The sequence below is a fragment of the Miniopterus schreibersii genome (assembly GCF_964146895.1).
Source record: "Miniopterus schreibersii genome assembly, chromosome: 18".
NCBI lineage: Eukaryota > Metazoa > Chordata > Mammalia > Chiroptera > Miniopteridae > Miniopterus > Miniopterus schreibersii.
In genome coordinates this window covers 30885196-30904878 of record NC_138121.1, presented here as the reverse complement: position 1 = coordinate 30904878, position 19683 = coordinate 30885196, and the positions used below count along the sequence as shown (strand labels likewise).

General features: G+C 40.4%; 1 protein-coding gene and 1 long non-coding RNA gene across 3 annotated transcripts in view; one reads left to right on the top strand and one right to left on the bottom strand.

Moving 5' to 3' along the window:
• LOC308547456 overlaps positions 1-19683 on the top strand; it is a 48832-nt gene that overhangs the window by 4551 nt on the left and 24598 nt on the right. Inside the window, exon 2 of the long non-coding RNA XR_013997513.1 lies at positions 115-210. This is a non-coding gene — a long non-coding RNA (uncharacterized lncRNA). The remainder of the gene's footprint in view (positions 1-114; positions 211-19683) is intronic.
• LOC308547453 (uncharacterized protein) lies at positions 7594-17870 on the bottom strand. Of its 2 annotated transcripts, none has more exons than XM_081117848.1 (6): positions 17638-17870; positions 16910-16985; positions 12480-12600; positions 12110-12205; positions 11065-11138; positions 7594-10846 (listed from the first exon to the last, which is right to left on the bottom strand). In XM_081117848.1, exons 2-6 carry the CDS (start codon positions 16916-16918, stop codon positions 9653-9655), a joined length of 1494 nt encoding a protein of 497 aa, XP_080973974.1. In that variant the 5' UTR covers positions 16919-16985; positions 17638-17870; the 3' UTR covers positions 7594-9652. The 2 variants fall into 2 exon arrangements, with proteins under 2 accessions (XP_080973974.1, XP_080973973.1); XM_081117847.1 differs by having other exon boundaries at positions 8024-10846; positions 12110-12208; positions 17638-17843.

Here is a 19683-nt window from a genome sequence, read left to right as displayed (position 1 = left end):
TTAATTAGGGAACACCTTTCTGGGGTTCATCATGGTGGTGTGTTAAAAATGTATACTCCTGTATTCTTGAGACTTTTCCTTTTGTCTCTAATGCATTTATTTCTACATGCACAGGGCATCTTGTTCCCAAACTAGAGCTGGTCTGCCTCCTGGAACATGAGCAAGAACTATGGGCAGTGAAGAGACACCTCTCCAAAAGCACCTATACAGGTAGGTGGGCGAGAGTCTGGCAGGTGCGTGTCATAGCAGCCAGCAGGGAATCATGTCTGAAATTCCGTGCGCAGCAGTTTTCTTTTATGACTTCCCTGCGGTCTTCCTAGGTGGTCATTGGGCACTTTGAACTGTGTTTCTCCTGTCTTCCCACTCCCATCACCCTCTTTGCCTTTAGTACTAGAGTTGAAATGTGGTATATTAGGTAAGAGATACGTTCTAAATATTTAGTCACTCACCAGCCTCATGACCCTGGGGAAGTTACATGATCTCGTGCCTTGGGTATACAAGTAAGGCTGACTTAATGCTACCTGCTTTAAAAGATAAATTGCAAAATCTTGATCAGCCAAGAGATTAAGAGTTTCTTTTCTCATCATGGCATATTTCATGTGGGTTAGCAGGGGAACTCTGTAGTACATAATTATCCAGGGACCCTGGTGCATTTTATTGTCAATACATGGCTTTCAGGTATCCCTGGCATCACCCAACTGGCCAAGAAGAATAGAGAAGGGGAGTAGTCATATCCACTTCCGTACACACATCACTTCCATTCACATCCATTGACAGGACCGTGTTGATGTTGTATCATGCTGGGAAATATGGATTAGGATACATGTTGATGTTGTATCACGCTGGGAAATATGGTTTAGCTTTGTGCCCAAGGAGAAGCCATGGGTATGATGAACAGATAGTCTGCTCAGCTTAGCCTGCATTTGAGAAATATAGTAATAATAGTTTCTGCATCATTGGATTGTTCGGGAATGTAATTAGATAACATGAAACTGCTTATTAGCTCACTGCCTGACCCAAAGTAAGCGGCTCAACAAAAGTTACCTATTAGGAGTATTCCTGTATTATTAGTCATAATGAGTAGTGATATCTCAAACTTTCTGGACTCACAAAAGACAGTCCTTTCTTCTGCGATTACTACCTCCAGTTATACTTTGCGTACACTCTTTGCTACCTCTCCATCCAGTCATTCATTTATTTATATCCATGCAATCATCCTTCCACTTACGAATCAGATATTCAGGAGTGCCTAGCCTTGTCATTTTCTTGCCCTCCTGTCTTGTAAAACATCGAGGAGGCATTACCCCACATCTGGGCTGCTAAGGGCAGCCGGAGCCATCAAGTGTGTGGACCAGCACCAAGGCAGATTCGTGATCTCTCCCCTCTAGTGTTCCTTCAGGCTGCTCAGCCAGCCAGCGAGTGTCTCTGGCCAGCCCCTTCTCAGCCCCTCAAAGTCTTTCCCAAACCTTCACCCCTCTTTCCAATTCCACATCTTCACCTGAATGTTTCAAAGGCACCCGCACCCATTATGATCTTACCCACTCCTCCCGTCTCCCCATTTTGAATTAATGGCCTTGCCATTCAGTAAGTTCAGAAAGCCACTAACAAACTTGGACAGTGTCTTAACACCTCCATTAGCATCGTACGCAGTATCCAGCCGTCCCCAGATCTCAGTCATGTCTCATCATACATAACGTCTGGTCGGTCCCAGCATTAGCACCCACTCCAAGCCGTCATCACCTCTGACCGGAATAACGCTAGCAAGTTCCTAACTGGCCTCCCCGTGAATACTGACTGCCTCTCGTCATCTCCGTGTCTTACACTTTCCCGTCCACTCATACCTGTTCCAAATGTCACCATCTCCCTAGCCACGGATATCTCAGCATGTGACCTACTTCATGTTGAAAGTGAGGGCTGTGCACTGACTCATCCATGCAGTTTCCTCCTCACCTCTAAGAGTTCTCATCCCCGGCCATGGCCTGTCCCACCCGAATTTAGATCACACCTTCACCTGCCTTCTCCGCTGTTAGTTATCTATTGCTGGGTAGGAGTATTAGCACAAACACGGCAGCTTAAAATATCACTCACTTGCTATCTCTCATCTGTGCGTCAGAAGTCCAGGCACAGCTTCGTGGGCCCTCCGCAAAGCTGCAGTCATCGGCAGCTTCTCCAAATCAAGTAATGGCGTGAGGCACTCCGGCAGGAAGATGCCACACACACTCTACCTCCTACATTCTGGCACCTTTGCCATATTCTGTTTTTTAAAAGCAAATTAAAGTCCTGCCAGCAGAAGGGATCATAAGAGGGTGTGAACACCACCAGGCAGGAGACCAGCTGCTTCACTTACTTTCTACCTCTTTTTTTTTCTTTCTTCAATTACAGTTTACAATCGATATTATTTTTAATTAGTTTCAGGTGTTCTGCATAGTGGTTAGACAGTCCTGTACTTTACAAAGTGTTCCCCCCAATATTTCCAGTACCCGCCTGGCATGATACATAGTTATTCCTATAGTATTGACTATATTCCCTGTGCTGTAGTTTGCATACCTGGGAGTGTGTTTTGTAACTACCAATTGGACTTCTTTGTCCCTTCACCTTTCCACCCTGTCCCCCAGCTCCTCCCGTCTGGCACTCCGCAACCATGAGGCTGTTCTCTGTATCTATGGGTCTGTTTCTGTTTGTTCATTTATATTTGTTAAATTCCACATATGAGTGAAATCATATGGTATTGTCTTTCTCTGACTGACTTAGCATATTACTCTCTAGGGCCATCCGTGCTGCCACGAACGGTAGGATTTCATTCTTTTTTATGGATGAGTAATACTCCATTGTATATATGCACCACGGCTTTTTTATCCACTCGTCTATTGATGGGCACTTGGGTTGCTTTCATGGCTTGGCTGATGTAAGTAATGCTACAGTGAACACAGGGCTGCATATGTTCTTTTGAATTAGCATTTTGGGTTTCTTCAGAAATATACCTAGAAGTGGAATTGCTGGGTCATAAGGCAGTTCCATTTTTAATTTTTTGAGGACCCATCCATACTGTTTTCCGTAGTGGCTGCACCAGTCTGCATTTCCAACAGTGCAGCTTCCCTTTTCTCCACGTCCTGGCCAGCACTTGTTTTTTTAATTTATTGATGATAGTCATTCTGACAGGTGTGACATGGTATCACATGGTGGTTTTAATTTGCATTTCTCTGCTGATTAATGATATTGAGCATTTTTTCATATGTCTATCGGCCATCTGATATGTCTATTTGGGTCCCCTGCCCATTTTTAAAATGGATTGTTTGTTGTTGTTGTTGTTTTGGTGTTAAGTTGTATGAGCTTTTTATTAATCTTTCACGATACCCCTTTATCAGATGTATCATTGGCGAATATCTTCTCCAGTAAGTTGTGGGCTCAACCCCCAGTAGGCGGCATGCAGGAAGCAGCCAATCAATGACTCATCAATGATATTTCTCTCTCTCCCTCTCCCTTCCTCTGAAACCAATAAAAACATATATTTTTTTAAAAGATTGTTATGGCTATTCGGGGTCTTTTGTGGTTCCATATAAATTTTTGGATTATTTGTTCCAGTTCTATGAAATACACCATTAATATTTTGACAGGAATTGTATTGACTCTATTGATTGCTTTGGGTAGTATGGGCATTTTAACAGTGTTAATTTTTCCTGTCTATATGCACAGTACATGTTTCCATTTATTTGTATCTTCAATTTCTTCAGTGTCTTATAATTTTCCAAGTTACAGGTATTTTACTCTTTTGGTTAAATTTATTCCAAGGTACTGTTTCTTAAATGCAGTTGTAAATGGAATTTATCTTTTAGTTTCCCTTTCTGATACTTCATTATTGGTGTATAAAAATGCCACCAATTTCTGAATATTTATTTTGTATCCTGCTACATTATTGAATTTATCAGTTCTAGTAGTTTTTTGATGGAATCTGTAGGGTTCTCTATGTACACCATCATGTGCGTATGTGCATTACCTACAAATAATGACAGATTTACTTCCTCCTTTCCAATTTGGATGCTTTTTATTTCTTCTTGTCCGATTGCTGTGGCTGGGACTTCCAGTACTGTGTTGAGTAATAGTGGTGAAAGTGAACATCACTGTCTTGTTCCTGATCTTCAGGGAAACACTTCTAGTTTTCCCGTCGAGTGTGATGTTAGCTGTGGGTTTGTCATATGTGGCCTTTATGTTGTAATATGTTTCTTCTATCACCACTTTGCTGAGAATTTTTATCATAAATGGGTGCTGGATTTTATCAAGTGCTTTTTCTGCATTTATTGATATGATCATATGATTTTGATGTTTCATTTTGTTTATGTGATGTATCATGTTTATTGATTTGTGGATATTGTACCAACCTTGCATCCCAGGAATAAATCTCACTTGATCATAGAGTATGATCATTTTAATGAATTGCTGAATTCAGTTTGCTAATATTTTGTGAAGGATTTTTGCATCTATGTTCATCAGGCATATTGACTTATAATTTTCTTTCTTTGTAGTATCTTTATCTGGTTTTGGAATTAGGATAATACTGGCCTCATATAATGAGCTTGGGAGTCTTCCCTCCTATTGAATATTTTGGAGTAGTTTGAGGATAGGTGTTAGTTCTGCTTTGAATATTTGGTAAAATTTGCCTGTGAAGCCATTCTGTTTGGGACTTTTGTTTGCTGGGAGGTTTTTTTGTCCTTTTGTTTTTGCTGCTTTAATTTCACTAGTTGTAATTGGTCTATTCAGGTTTTCTGATTCTTCCTGACTCAGTTTTGGAAGATTGTATGTTTCTAGGAATTTGTCCATTTCACCCAGGTTGTCCAATTTGATGGCATATAGTTGTTCATAGTATTTTCTTACAGTCCTTTGCATTTCTGTGATGTCAGTTGTTATTTCTCCTTTTTCACTTCTGATTTTATTTGGGTCCTCTCTCTTTTTTTTCTTGATGAGTCTGGTTAAAATGTTCATCAGTCTTTTTAATCTTTTCAAAGAACCAGCTTTTGGTTCCATTGATCTTTTGTATTGTTTTTTTAGACTATATTTTGTTTATTTTCACTCTAGTCTTTATTATTTCTTCTACTCACTTTGGGCCTTGTTTCTTGTTATTTTTCTGGTTTCTTTAGATGGAATGCTAGATTGTTTGAGATTTTTTTTCTGTTTCTTGAGGTAGGCTTGTAATGCTATTAATTTCCCTCTTAGGACTGCTTTTGTTGTGTCCCATAGATTTTGGGTTGTTTTTTTCATTTGTTTCAATGGATCTTTTGATTTTCTTGTTGATCTCATTATTAACCCATTCATTGTGTACTAACATATTATTTATCCTTTATGTATTTGTATTTTAGTTTTGGGGGGAATTGTAATTTCATGTCATTGTGGTCAGAGAAGATGTTTGATATGATTTCAATCTTCTTAAATTTATTGAGACTTGTTTTATGTCCTAACATGTGGTGTATTTTAGAAAATGTTCCATGTGCACTTGAAAAGAATGTATATTCTGCCACTTTGGGGTGAAATGCTCTGAAAATATGAATTGAATGCATTTGGCCAGTGTGTCATTTAAGGCCACTGTTTTCTTGTTGATTTCTCTGTCTGGAAGATCTACCCATTGATGTCAGTGGGGTATTAAAATCCCCTACAATGACTGTATTACTGTCAGCTCTCCTTTTATGCCCATTAAGATTTGCTTTATACATTTAGGTACTCCTTTGTTGGGTGCATAATTTGCAAGGGTCATATCCTCTTGTTGGATTGATCCCTTTATCATTATATGTCCTTTGTCTCTTATTATAACCTTTGTTTTAAAGTCTATTTTTTCTAAGTATTACTACCCCAGCTTTTTTTTTTTTTTTCAATTTTCACTCAAGGACATGTTCATTGATTTTTAGAGAGAGGGTAAGGGAGAGAGACAGAAAAGACACAGAAACATCGATGTGAGAAACATCAATAGGTTGCCTCCTGTTCACGCCCCAACTGAGGATCAAACCCACAACCTAAGTATGTGCCTTGACTGGGAACTGAACCCGCAACCTTTTGGTGTATGGGACAACACTCCAACCAACTGAGCCACATCGTCCAGGCCCCCAGCTTTTTTAAATTTGCATTTCCTTGAAATATCTGTTTCCATCCTTTTACTTTCACTCAGTGTGTCTTTCATTCAGAGATGGATCTCGTTGACAGTATGTATATGAATCTTGTTTTCTTATCCATTCAGCTATGCTGTATCTTTTGATTGGAATACTTAATCCATTTATATTTAAAGTGATTATTGATAGATACATACTTATTGCCATTTTATTCTCTATAATTTTGTTTCTCTTTTTTTCTTATTATTTCTAATAATACTGGTTTGGTGGTAATGAATTTTTTAGCTTTTCCTTATCTGGGAAGCTCTTAATTTCTTATTGATATTAGATGATAACCTTGCTGGGTATAGTAGTCTTGTTTGTAGGTCCTTACTTTTCATCACTTTGAATATTTCATGCTAATCCTTTCTGGCTTGAATAGCTTCTGTTGAGAAATCAGCTGAAAGTCTTATGGGAGCTCCCTTGTAGGTAATTAACTGCCTTTCTCTTGCTGCTTTTAAGGTTCTCTCTTTGTCTTTAACTAAGAGAAAGTGCATGGAATGAAAAGCAAAGGCTATGAGACTGTTGCTGAAGCCAGTGTTGGAGAAGGGATTAAAGATGATGACCCCCATAATGTGATTAGTGTCCTTGTAAGGAGGAGGAGAGAGAATAGCTCTCTGGTGCCTCTTATAAGGACAATAATCCTATCAGATCAGGGTCCTACCAGTGTGACTTCATTTAACCTTGATTACTTCTATAAAGGCCCTATCTTCAGATACACACTAGAGGTTAGGGTTTCATCACATAAACTTTGGGGGAACACAAACATTTAGTCCATAACAGAAAGCTAAACAATTTGCTTTAGAACACCTAACTTGGTAGAGGCAGAATTTGAACTGAGGTATTCTGGAGCCATACCCTCAGACTTCCAGCCACTATGATTTACTGCCTCTCAGCTTAGCAGAAACTTTCCCCACATTATTGTGCCTGAGCTTTTGTAACATTTTGCTCTCGTTTCCTCTTCGTTCTTGAACTTCACTGTCATCATCTTTACTTTAATCCCTTCTCCAACATGGGCTTCAGCAGGTCTCACAGCCTTTACCTTTCACTCCGTGCACTTTCTCTTAGTGAACTCACTCGTGTTTCTATCTTCAACTCAACCCCAATGTGTTAGGCCCCACAATATAGACACAATGGCTAATGCCCACTGAGTGCTTACCTGGTGCCTGGCACCTTACTGAGCACTGTGTATGCGCTCTTTCACCGCCTCACAACAGACCTGTCAGGGAGGCTAAAGGAATTTCAATGGCTTGCTAAAGGCTGTAGAGCTGGTGTGAGATATCCCTAGTTTCAGACTTGGTCTCCGTGACCCTACAGATAATTACAATAAATATGTGTAGAACCTCTAACTTTTACAGTCCCAAGGTGGACTTTTAGAAACACCATCAATTGCGATTTGTGATACTGTTATCAGTCAGTGCATGTCCTATTTATTTTATTTCACTTTATTCATGTATTTATTCCTTCCCCTTTAAAAGGTTATAATGAACACCAGCAAACTATTCACCTGCATTCAGTGTGTTTCTCTCTTTTCTATGCCTATACTGCCTCCCTCCCTCACATAGATACCCATTTTGTTTTGGACTTATTGTTCCATTACTTGTTCTTTAGGACCATGTGTTATTCCTAATTTGTTTTTTTGCTCAATATAGGACTGTTCACATATTGTTTTTCCTTGTGTTAGATTTGGTAATTTGAGTCTTTTAAAGAATTTGTCCACTTCATCTAATTATTCTGTTACTTTTTAAGATTGTTTCATCTTAAAACGGTAATTTTTGTTATATTTTACCACAAAAGCTAAAAAAGTTAAGATATGTAGATATCATTTTTACAATGCCATTAAAAACTGACATTCTCAAAAATTTTTTTAATTATTTCATCATTTTCATGTATGTATATATTTTGCTTTTTATTTGAACATTATAAAAAAGTATATCATAGTTTATATTGTCTTATGGGATTTTTACTTTTTATTCAACAGTATGTTACTAAGATTCATGATACATGTAGCTATATTACCTTTTTTTTTCTTCTATAGTCAGTTGCATGAATGTAACACAATATATTTACCCATTTTCAGGGGCATTTCTTAAAATGTTTTTATTGATTTCAGAGAGGAAGGGGGGGGAGAGAAACATCAATGATAAGTCATTGATCGGCTGCCTCCTGCACGCCCCCCACTGGAAATGGAGCCCACAACCTGGGCATGTGCCCTGACCAGGAATCGAACTGTGACCTCCTGGTTCATAGGTTGTTGGTCAACCACTGAGCAACACAAGCCTGGCTCATGGGCATTTTTTGTTTCTGGTTTTTTGTGCCCACAAACGGTGGGTGCGAGAGGCAACTAATCGATGTATCTCTCTCACATCAGTTTTTTTCTCTCTCTCTCTCTCCCCCCCTCCTACTCTCTCTGAAAAGCAATGGAAAAAATATCCTCAGGTGAAGATAAAAAAAAAGCATTTCCAGTGAAACCTGCTCTGATCTCTCATAGTATGTTGTTTCTTGGTTATGTTCTCACAGTACTTGTAAAAAATTTAAATGTGTGAATTAATCCAGTGGAAATGGACTATGAATTATCCTTACCAAAATAATGAACTTCTTAGCACAGAGATCAGGCAGTTTTTCTTTAGGTCTGTTAGTCTCCCACTAAAGGCTGTTGTGAGTCTGATCTTAATTTTTCAAGAGGAAAGTAGTAGAAAGTTTTGCAAGAAATATCAGTATCACAGTGAGTTTATATATATATATACAAGTGGTTTTATTAGAGACCAAGAATTTTATTGACACCACTTTTTACCTCTTTTGCAGATTTAATTTTCAACTTTATAACATTTACTCAATCCATTGGGTGACTAAGTATCTTCCTATGCCCATTAACTAAAGACAATTTCTATGTAAGACTCAAGTAAAATTGTAAGCTATTGCTATAAGAAATGCATATTTATAATATGCTTGTTTGCTGTCCTATAAAACTGTTTACAAATAGCATCACTGCAAAGATTTACACATTACTCCTACATCCCTCAGGTTGTTCTAGCATTAGTACATCAGGTTATTCCAGACATTCCACATCTAGGAAAATAAGAAGTCTTAGTGAACACTTTGCTGTATTTCTTACAGAAGCTTTCTCTCCAGTGTGAGTTCTCTGATGTAGAATGAGGGAGGCACTTTAACTGAAGGACTCCCCACAACTTTATATTCATATTTTACGTCTCCTGTACACGTTTGTATGTTTTATGAGATTCATATTGCTAAATGCCTTTCCCATATTTGTTACATATATGTAACAGTAAGTACAGCGTGGATTTACTTATTAAAGGATTAATACTGGCTAAAGGCATTCTCACATTTATTGCCTTCATATGATCTCTTCAGTGTGAACTCTGATGGGACAGTAAGGCTCGTACCATTGCTAAATACCTTCCCAAATTCATTGCTTTCATAAGACTTTTCTCCAATGTAAATTTTCTGATGCTGAAACAGGGAGGGTCAATGGCTGAAGTGTATTATGACAAATGCTGCATTCATACAGTCTCTCTCTTATATGACTTTTCAAACGTATAGTGATTCATGTAGCCTAAAGGCTTTTGCACACTTTTGGCACTACTGAGTTTTTCTCCATTATGTATTCTCTGATGGGCAGTAAGATTTGAGCCTTTGCTAAAAGCTTTTCCACATTCATTACATTTATATGGCTTTTCTCCAGTATGAATTCTCTGATGTACAGTAAGGTTTGAACTACAACTGAAGGTCTTCCCACATTTAATACATTCATAGGGTTTCTCTCCAGTATGAATCCTGTGATGTTGAAGCAGGGATGACCTATGACTGAAGGCTTTCCCACATATATTGCATTCATAAGGTTTCAACCTAGTGTGATTTCTCACATGCATATTCAGTGATTCAGGCTGGTTGAAGGATTTCCTGCACTTTTGACATTCAAAGGGTTTTTCTTCAGTGTGAATACTCTTATGCTGAATAAGAAAGGAGAGGCTACTAAAGACTTTCAGACATTTGTTGCATTCAAATTGTTTCTCTATAGTGTGAATTCTTTGATGTCGAGTAAGGTGTGAGCTACAGCAAAAGGCTTTTCCACATTCACCACATTCGTAAGGTTTCTCTCCAGTATGAATTTTCTGATGGTGAATGAGAGATGACCGATGAATGAAGGCCTTCTCACATATTCGACACTCGTAGAGTTTTTCTTGAGTATGAATTCTCAGATGCTCAATGAGATGTGAAACACGGCTAAAAGACTTTCCACAGTTCATACATTCATATGGTTTCTCTCCAGTGTGAGTGCTTTGATGATTAGTAAGTGATGAGACATGGCTAAAGGCCTTCCCACAGTCAATACATTTGTAAGGCTTCTCACCACTATGGCTTATCTGATGCCGAGTAAGAGATGAGCCATGGCTAAAAGTCTTCCCGCATTCACGGCATTCATAAGGTTTCTCTCCTGTATGAATTCTCCAATGGCGATTAAGGATTGATTGTTTGCCAAAGGCTTTCCCACATTCACTGCATGTATAGATTTTCTCTCTATTATAAGTCTGGTGAAGGGTAAGAGATTTGCTCTGGCTGAAGGCTGCCATACTTTCATTAGAATTCAAAAGTTTCTTCCCACCATTGTTATTCTCATTTTTTATAAATGACTTTTTCGGTAAGCTCTTCTTAAATATATCATGTTTAAGTGATATCCCTTCAGCAGAAATTCTCTGTAGTTCAGAAAGAACAGACTTTAAATGTAAATAGAAAATGCTTCTAAATGTATTTTAAACACTTTACCCATTGGGACTTTCTCTAAAGGTGGGGGTCATGGGTCTGAAATATTCTACCTGATTTTCATGCTTCCCCTCCAACTTCTCTATATATTCCCAGTCCTTGTTAAAATTTGAAAATTCATGACTTTGTTTTATAATTTTTCTATTATTACCGTTTGGGGTGAATCACCATCATAAATATCCTCCTTCGTTGATAATTCTTTGTTTTCCCATCTTAATTTCCAATCTGAAATATATCAAGAAAGCAAAGCACTGCTTTTTCTGTATTTCTTGGAAAGAAATTTCTATGGTAGAAACAGAATTGGATAAAAAATAAAGCCCCACCAACCCCTAGCTCAAAAACATGGCTCTGACAACCCTCATATATTCAATGATTTCTGAAAAAAGTTAAAGCAGAACATAGAAAATATACAGACAGCTCACAGAGGGAAGAACATGGGTTAAATTAAGGGACATGGGTTAAATCAGGGCAATTAGTATCTGGAGGAAAAAAAACTATCAGAATATGCAGAAGGCATTCTGGAAATCCAAGCCAACATTTCATGCCTATATATATGTGAAAGAACACATTCTATCTCACAGCCTTGGTTCTACAATCTTCAGTCAATCTCAATTTGCTGTCAGATTAATATGCTTAAAATGCAGACCTTATAGTGCTGCACTGAACAGTTAAAATGACAACAAAATAATCTAAATATACTTTATGGCTGACAAAAATTTAGGCTTTTGTGAGTTTATGTAGGATCCGTGTAAAATCATAATTTTATTGGACATTAGAAAATTAATTGTTCTTAGAAACTTTCTTATACATTCCTTATTTCCTCCAACATTTATGTTCATATATGATCTCTGAAGTTCAGCTTTAGTGGAAAAGTGATTTTCTATCTAATTGACAGCTTCTGTTAACCTAAAACCATCAGTATATTTTTACTTAAGTTGACTTAAGAAGAGCAATTTGACTTGTTTCAAATAACAATTTGGATTATTATTATGGCAAAAACCTCCACTTTTGATTAGATGACATGAGTAATACAGAAAGATAATTTAGGATGGATGAAATCTAAGCTTAAGGATCCCTTAATTTTGTTACATTTGGGAATCTATGAGGACAGTCTCCCTAAGATATCCTAAAATGCCCCCAGCTTTCTACAAGCATCTTTAACAAAGACCTCTTTTGTCTGATTCACCATGACTTACCTGGAAATATACTTTTTGTCAGTTTTTTCTCCACCATCCACGGTTCTTTCCCATCCTCCAATAAAGTGATCACATATGGCTTAGGTATGGAAAGACCTGCTTACAGGAAAAATACAGAACTTGTTTAAGCTGTGGTCCTTAGGGAGGTGATGCCATCATCACAAAAGGGACCAAAGGAAGGACTGAAGAATGTTCACTGAAAAGGGAAGCTTTGGGGAGGGCACAACAGAACTATACATTTCCTTAGGAACGTGAAAGAGAAATTCATCCATTTACTCAGGAAGATTTCCTCAATTCGGGGGGGGGGGGGAGGGAGGGGAGTCCCCCTATTGATGTGGAGGTATAAGTAAGCAAATTACAATATGCTTACCTAGAGAGACCAGGTTCTCATAATTCTGGACCATCACATCCTTGTATAAATCCCTCTGAGCAGAATCTAGCCATCCCCACTCTTCATGAGAGAAGTCTATGGCCACATCACTAAATGTTACCTGAAATAGCAAACACAGTTAGGCTCAAACATAGCACAGGCCTCTTCTGTCACTGGACAAGGGGTAAAGTTACCTTGGTTGTAGAAGAAAGGGGACAAGATTCAGCAATTGTGACGATAATCAGAAATCTAAGTAAAGTAATTGGATAATTAACATTCTTAGCACTGTTGTACAGTAAGGGTGAGACAAATATACGAGCTTTGCTTCAGGAGAGTTAATTTTGTCAAAGGGAACAAAATGACAAAATTTTTCTAAAAATCAGTGTTCAACATTTGACAGCACACAGTCGTATTTCTTATAGTTTATGTGCCAGGTAAATAAAAATGATGATCCACTACGGTTAAAAAAAAAAAAAAAAAAAATCCAGTGGGTTCAGAAAAAAATATTTTTTATATTATAGACATATACATAACTAATTTATAAACAAAAAAGAGAAACATTTATGGTATGTACTTAAACCTTATATTGATAATCAATCTGTAATTAAAATAATTTAAGACTCCCTGGGCAAGAAGACTGAAGGATGGTTTCATGCCATAAGTAGTCCTTGAATAGAACCTTAAAGTAAGGGTAAAGAATAAAAGGGCAGCCCTGGCCGGTGTGGCTCCGTTAGTTGGGCAGCATCCTGTGCACTGAAAGCTTGCCAGTTCGATTCCCAGTCAGGGCACATGTCCCGGCTGCAGGCTCCATCCCCAGTCAGGGCGTACAGGAGGCAGCTGATCCATGTTTTGCTCTCACCTCGATGTTTCTCTCTCTCTCCCTTCTTTCTCTCCCTCTTTCCTCTCTCTCTAAAAATCAGTAAGAATATTTTTTTAAAAGAATAAAAAGGCACATTTCACAGAAAATATTCTAAGGAAATAGATTTCTTCTCAGAAATAGTACTCATTTGTGGTAGTATTAAAATAGCAAAACTTTAGAAAAAGTTTAAATGTTCATTATGCTTACTGGTTAGTCAAATTATAATATATACAAAAAATATATGCACTTAAAATGGCACTATTAATCTCTTTCATTGGTAAAATAGACATTGTTTGGCTATGGCAACATTTTCACTCCAGAAGTGGTTGATTTAATATTCTGTTACTTTATTGGAATATTTTGCATGTATGTTCACTAGTGACACTGGTCTTGGGTTTCAAAGTGAGAATTTACCTTTGTCAGGTGTTGGGGAAATAATTAAAAACCATATCTGCCAAGCAGAAAATCTTCTCTATAATGTAGAAAAGAGACAGGTTTTATTCTGGAATAAGCATTAAACCAGATTGTAATGCACTTCATAGGAAATCACTACTGAGACTTGAAGGACAGAAGAAAATCTCATCCTTTTAAAAAGCCCAGGTAGAGCCCAGCCAGGGTGGCTCAGTGGCTGAGATCGCCGTTCAATTCCCGGTCAGGGCACACGCCTGGGTTTTGGGCTCGATCTCCAGCAGGGGGCATAAAGGAGGCAGCCAATCGATGAGTCTCTCTCATCACTGATGTTTCTGTCTCTCCCTCTCTCTTTCCCTTCCTCTTTCTGAAATCAATAAAAACATATTAAAAAAAAAAACAAAAAACCCAGGTAGATACAAACATTACATACATGCTTTCAAAATAAATAACTTGTCCTCCATTTGCTACACATAGTTCATCCTAAATTCACCTGGTAATTGGGGTAGCCATCTGTGTTAATTGCCTTTACCCCAAAGAAAAATAGAACTTCTCATATCTTTATGACAAGCAGATAGTTAGAACTTGGAGCCAAGAGCCTAGGCTAAACTCCCACAGACAGGTAGTTAAGGGCGCATCTTCCTTCATGTTTGCATCCCAAAGAGATGGCTCCAAGGCCCTAAGAAAGACTTTACTGCCTTGTAAAATTGGCATAGGCTTGTTTCGTTTTGAAAAAGATCTACAAGCATCTCAAGGGGACAAGGAAAGGGTTACAATGACAGGTTTTTCTCAAGGAAATAGAATTCTAAGAAATGGAAAGAGGAAAAGGTCTTTTTCCCTTTTGGCACCAGGGAAAATTCTTTTTTCCATTTGTATTTACTCTTACCACCAACACTATGTTAAGTGCATAAAACACTAAGTTTTATTCCACCAATGCAAAGATATTTTATACTTTAAGTTTTGAACACATTGATGAATATCACTGTATTAAAAGTCTAAAGGAGAAAATTCACATAATCTCATTAACTAATACTCTTTGCTCTAGATTTAGATCAGGGTTTCTCAACCTCAGCACTATGGACATTTTAGGCTGGATAACTTATGTTGTGGAGAGCTGTCCTGTACCTTGAGGATATTTAGTAGCATCCCTAGCCTCTACCCATTACATGCTAGTAGCAACTCTCCCCCCCCCCCCCCCCCCCGAGTTGTGACAACCAAAAATGTCTCTATTAGCAAATGTCTCTTATGGGTAGGGTCAAGGGAGACAAAATCTTCCCTGTTTGAGAACCACTGCTTGAGAAAATTTTTGAAGTTCCTTGAAAGACTCTTAGGTCTCTCCCTGTGCTCAGGGCATCCTCTCAGTCCAGTGTAACTTTGCTTCCAGCTCTGCCTCCCTGGTACCATGGGCCACAAAAACCAGTTCCAGCCTTGCTTCCCAGGGACGCTTCAACTGCACGGGCAGCCTGGGATGTTCATTTATCTTTGTCCCCAGAAGAACTCAGGGTATCTGTCCTAGTACCTATCTTAATTTCTTATGCTTTCTTACTGTTCTTCTAGTTCTGCCCTGCTCAATACAGTAGCCACTAGCCACATTTCACTATATAAATTTAAATTTAAATTAAAAATTAAATAAGATGAAAAACTCCTCAGTCACTCTAGTCATAGTTCAAATACTCAACAGTCATATGGGACTGGTGGCTACCACATTGGACAGCACACACAGAACATTTCCACCACTGTAGAAAATTCCCTTAGTACTTTACTAGGTCGTGCAGTCCCGTATGTCAGTGTATACCCAACCTACGTAAGATTCATCCTGACAGTACTTCATAAGTGTTTAGGAAATTAATCAATGAATGACTTTGGAAATAAGTTCACTTTAGCTTTTACTTTTACTTTTAAAAAGATAGTTTTTTCAGATCCAATTATCTAATACTCCCAAGAAACCAGACTCTGCCCAACATGCACATCTGCCACTCATACTGTCTCCTGTGCAGACTCCACCTTCCCGATTCCACCCACCACAGTTTCATCACTCATTCACTCAACAACTATTTAGTAAACATCTGTTTTTTGCCATGTGCCACTCTGGGTACTGGAGATAAAACAGTCAACAAAAAAGAAAAAAAAAGAAAAACCCTCTCAGTGGGAGGAGTCAAACCATTAGCAAAGGCATATATTAAACATAGAGACAGCTAATGAGTGCTAAGCATTATGGAAAACAGAACAGCAATGGAGGAGTGGAAGGGACAGTTGGAAGAAGGCAACTGACAATTTTAGGTAGGTGTTTAGGCAAGCAATACTGAGAAAATAACCACTGAGCAAAGATACGGAGAAGGTAAGAATGCAAGACTGCATGTCAGAGAGGACAGCAACTTCCAAGGCCCAGTGTGGCTGGAGCTCACAGGGAATAGGAGACAGAGAAGAAAGATAAGATTAGAGAGGTCACCTCTTGACAGCCTAACTGGACAGAGCTTTTTAAGTCACTACAGAACTCTGACTTCCATTCTGAGTTAGGGCCAGTGAAGAGTTTTAAGCTGAGGAACAACAGGATTTTACATAATAAGAGGACCACTGTGGCAGCTGTATTGAGAAGAGACTGAAGAGAGTCAAGGGCAGAAGCAGGGAATCCTGCTAGGCGGCTACCGCAATCATCTAGGATGGCTTGGGCCAGGGTGACAGCGGTGGTGGCAGTGATGGGGTAACTAACGTCAGATTCTGTATTTATCCAGTATATATTTTGGAACTAACTAAAGTGCCTGAATGTGAGTCATAAGAGAAAGGGAGAAATCAAGATGACTCCAAATATCTCTTGACTTGAATAACTGAAAGGACTAATATACCATTGAGGCCACGTGATACAGCTTTGACAACCATAAAGCAAATAGCCTACATTTCCAAACTTGAATCTTGAATTGTACTTTTTAAGAGTTTGCTCAAGAGTCTACAGAGGATTCTTAGCAGAAAACTGGTAGGAAAGAGAAGAAACTGAAAGAGAGTACTCGAGTTATTCAGGCTCGGTCCTTTGCTGCAATGGCAGCAATCATAGATCCGGTCCTCAAAGGGACTTTGCCAGGAGCGGCCTAGTAGGAGAAGAAAAGCAAACACTCAAGGGTCCTGATAAAAAGGTATTTCAGGAAGCTCTGGGGACACAGCGACTTACCTGGAACATGGCTGCAATTTCCAGGAGTCAACACAGTTGTCTTTCCAGGCGCTTGTCTAATTAGGAGGACACTGTCCTGAGAAGACAAATTAAGAACAGGAAAAAAGGAGTCATGAAAAACCAGGCTTATCTTGCGGCTCTGTGACACCTGCAGGGAAAAACAATGGGAATCATCTTCTAGGGCTCCAATCATCCCCTGAACTAACAGGATCCCTTGGCACGAAGTAACCAACCATTTACCAGGTGCCACCTGCATGTATATCAACTTTTCTATTACGAAAGAGACAAACTCATAAAACAACAGTAGTAATGTTAAATGGGAGCTTGTTTAATCTTCACCATTCTATGCATGGTGGGCATGCACATTATTTCAGATTTCTCTTTTAAACTATCTGAACGCTGAAACGGCGATAGCGAAACAATCTGTTCAAGGTTCCACAACGGGAAAGCGTCAGCCTCATCAGTGGAAAACGTAAAAACAACTGCAGATGGCGTTTCCTGCCGTCCGAGCTAGGTACCCTCACCGCCCATTTTCTTTCCGCGGGCGTCCCTTTTGCAGAGCAAGGCAGAGAGGCCCAGAAAGCGGAGGCCCTGCGCGGGCTCCCACCGCGGGGTAGCCCCTGGGCACAGCGAGGTCCGGGGCCGCGCCCGGCGCCCCGGCCGTTGGCCTGAGGCCCGCGCCCGGCTGGCCGCCCTCCCGCGACCCACGCTCGCCCGAGTCCGCGCACCGAGCGCGCTGCGAGCCGACAGTGGTTGCCGCCCGCACGGGAACTGCGCCGCCGGGAGTCGTCCCAGCGCCCAGGACGGAGAGTTCCGCCGCCTGGCCCGAGACTACCGCGGGGCGCACCAAGGGCGGCGCCCACAGCAGAGCGGCATTTCTCACACTTCCCCCCGCCGGGGACACAAGGTCCCGGCGGCGCGCCCGCTCGCCCCCAGCGAAACCACACTTCCCGGCAGCCTCCGCGGCGCGCCTCCAGCCCCGCGAGAACTGCGCCCGGCCTCCTAGGAGACCAGCGGGCCGCAGAGCCGCCGAAGGCGCGCGGGGTGGGGCGGGCGCGACGGGGGCCTCTGGCGGACTCGGCTGCCGGCCACCCGCCGGAGTCCTAAGGAGCGCGGCGTGCGAACCACGGGACTGCGCTCCCCAGGAGAGTGTGGGGCGGAAGGTCTTCGGCCCCGCGTCCGCTTGCGCGCGGGCCGTCCCGCCGGGCCGTGGGCAGCGCTCGCTGGGGGCGGACAGGAGCTGCGGCGTTCGGACGCCTTCCTTCAGACGGGCGGAGGTGCCCGGCATAGCTCAGCTTTTACAAACCCCCTCTGCTTCCAGAGCTCCCTCCGGCAAATGCTCCGCTTCTGTTCTCGGTAGAAAAACGTGGAAATTTTTTTTCTAAGTTAACTTTCTTTAATGTTAATTGCACAGTCTCTCCTTCACTCCGTCATACCAGGAAACCTTCCTGTGACTTTCCTGAGGCTGCTGTCTCTAGGTCCGTGTAATCTCCGCGTTGCTGAATCTGAGAGTCATTTTTCTGCTCCTTGACCTCTTTAGCATTTGCTATAACTGACTGTTTTTCATCAGTCTCTTCTCTCAATGATACTACATTTTCCGCAAATTTCATTTTAAGGGCTGCTGCTTCTCAGCGGCCGCCGCTTGCTCTTCGTCGCCTCTCAGCTCTGAATGTTAAAGGGACCCAGAACTTGCTATTTGGCCTCCATTTTTCACATTTCCTGCATGTTTTCCCTTTTGTATTTTCACGTGCTTATGAATCATTGTTGAAGATGGTTCCCAAGTCTTTACCTATAGCCGGGCCTTGCTTCTCCCTGGAACTTAATCCACGTGTCTAGCCCTTAACCTCCCAGCTCATTATGGTGGTTCACTGTCAAACTGCCCAGGGTTCAGGTGGACACAGAGGTCTTGATTGTCTCCTTGGTCCCCTCCTCCTTCAAGCCCCCACCAATGAGTAAGTGGAATCACCATGCCCTCTTAGATAAAGCTGAACATCCAGACATTTTCCTTTATTTCTCTTTTGTACTCTCTTACCCTCCCCATACATACATTCTAGCAGACATTATTGTTTCAGTCTGCCTCAAAGTAATGGGCCATCAGGCTTCATTCATTCATAACCAGTTCTCATATTAAAAGCTGCAATTGCTTCTTAACTGGTCTCCATGCTTTCACTCTTGCATTCATACCCTCCACTTTCTATACAGAAATTAGATGATTTTTAAACTACATAAATTGGATTCCACTTCATAGGGTCTTTAATGTCTACTGATCTCTCAGAAAATCCAACTTTTTATGTTTGCTTTCACAGGCCTACCTGACTTGGTTCTGCCTCCTTCCTTTCTTCTTGCTGACAAAGACACGTGTTAATTCAATGGCCTGCCTTTTCTACCTCTCATAAGCCAAGTTTGTACCACCTTCAGGCCCGTAAGCAAGCCTTTTGCTTGGACACACATCCTCATGACCTCACTGTTCTTCCGTGTCATCTAGATCTTTGCTCTACTGTCACCTTCTAAAATAGGTCTTTTCTTATCTCTAAAGGTGCATCTAGTTCCATTCTATTTTAATTGCTTTCTCAATACTCATCATTTTTTGTTACTCGTGTAGTTACTTAATATAGTTTGTTCATCATCTGTTGGCAAGCACTTGATTAAAAACTATTGAAAGAAGGAACACAGTCTCTTTCCACCATGAAGATCAGCCCTTAGGTACTGAAAGTACTTTATAAGTCTGAGAGAGAGAGACCGAGACTCTGGTGTGATTAATGGAAACAGTAATT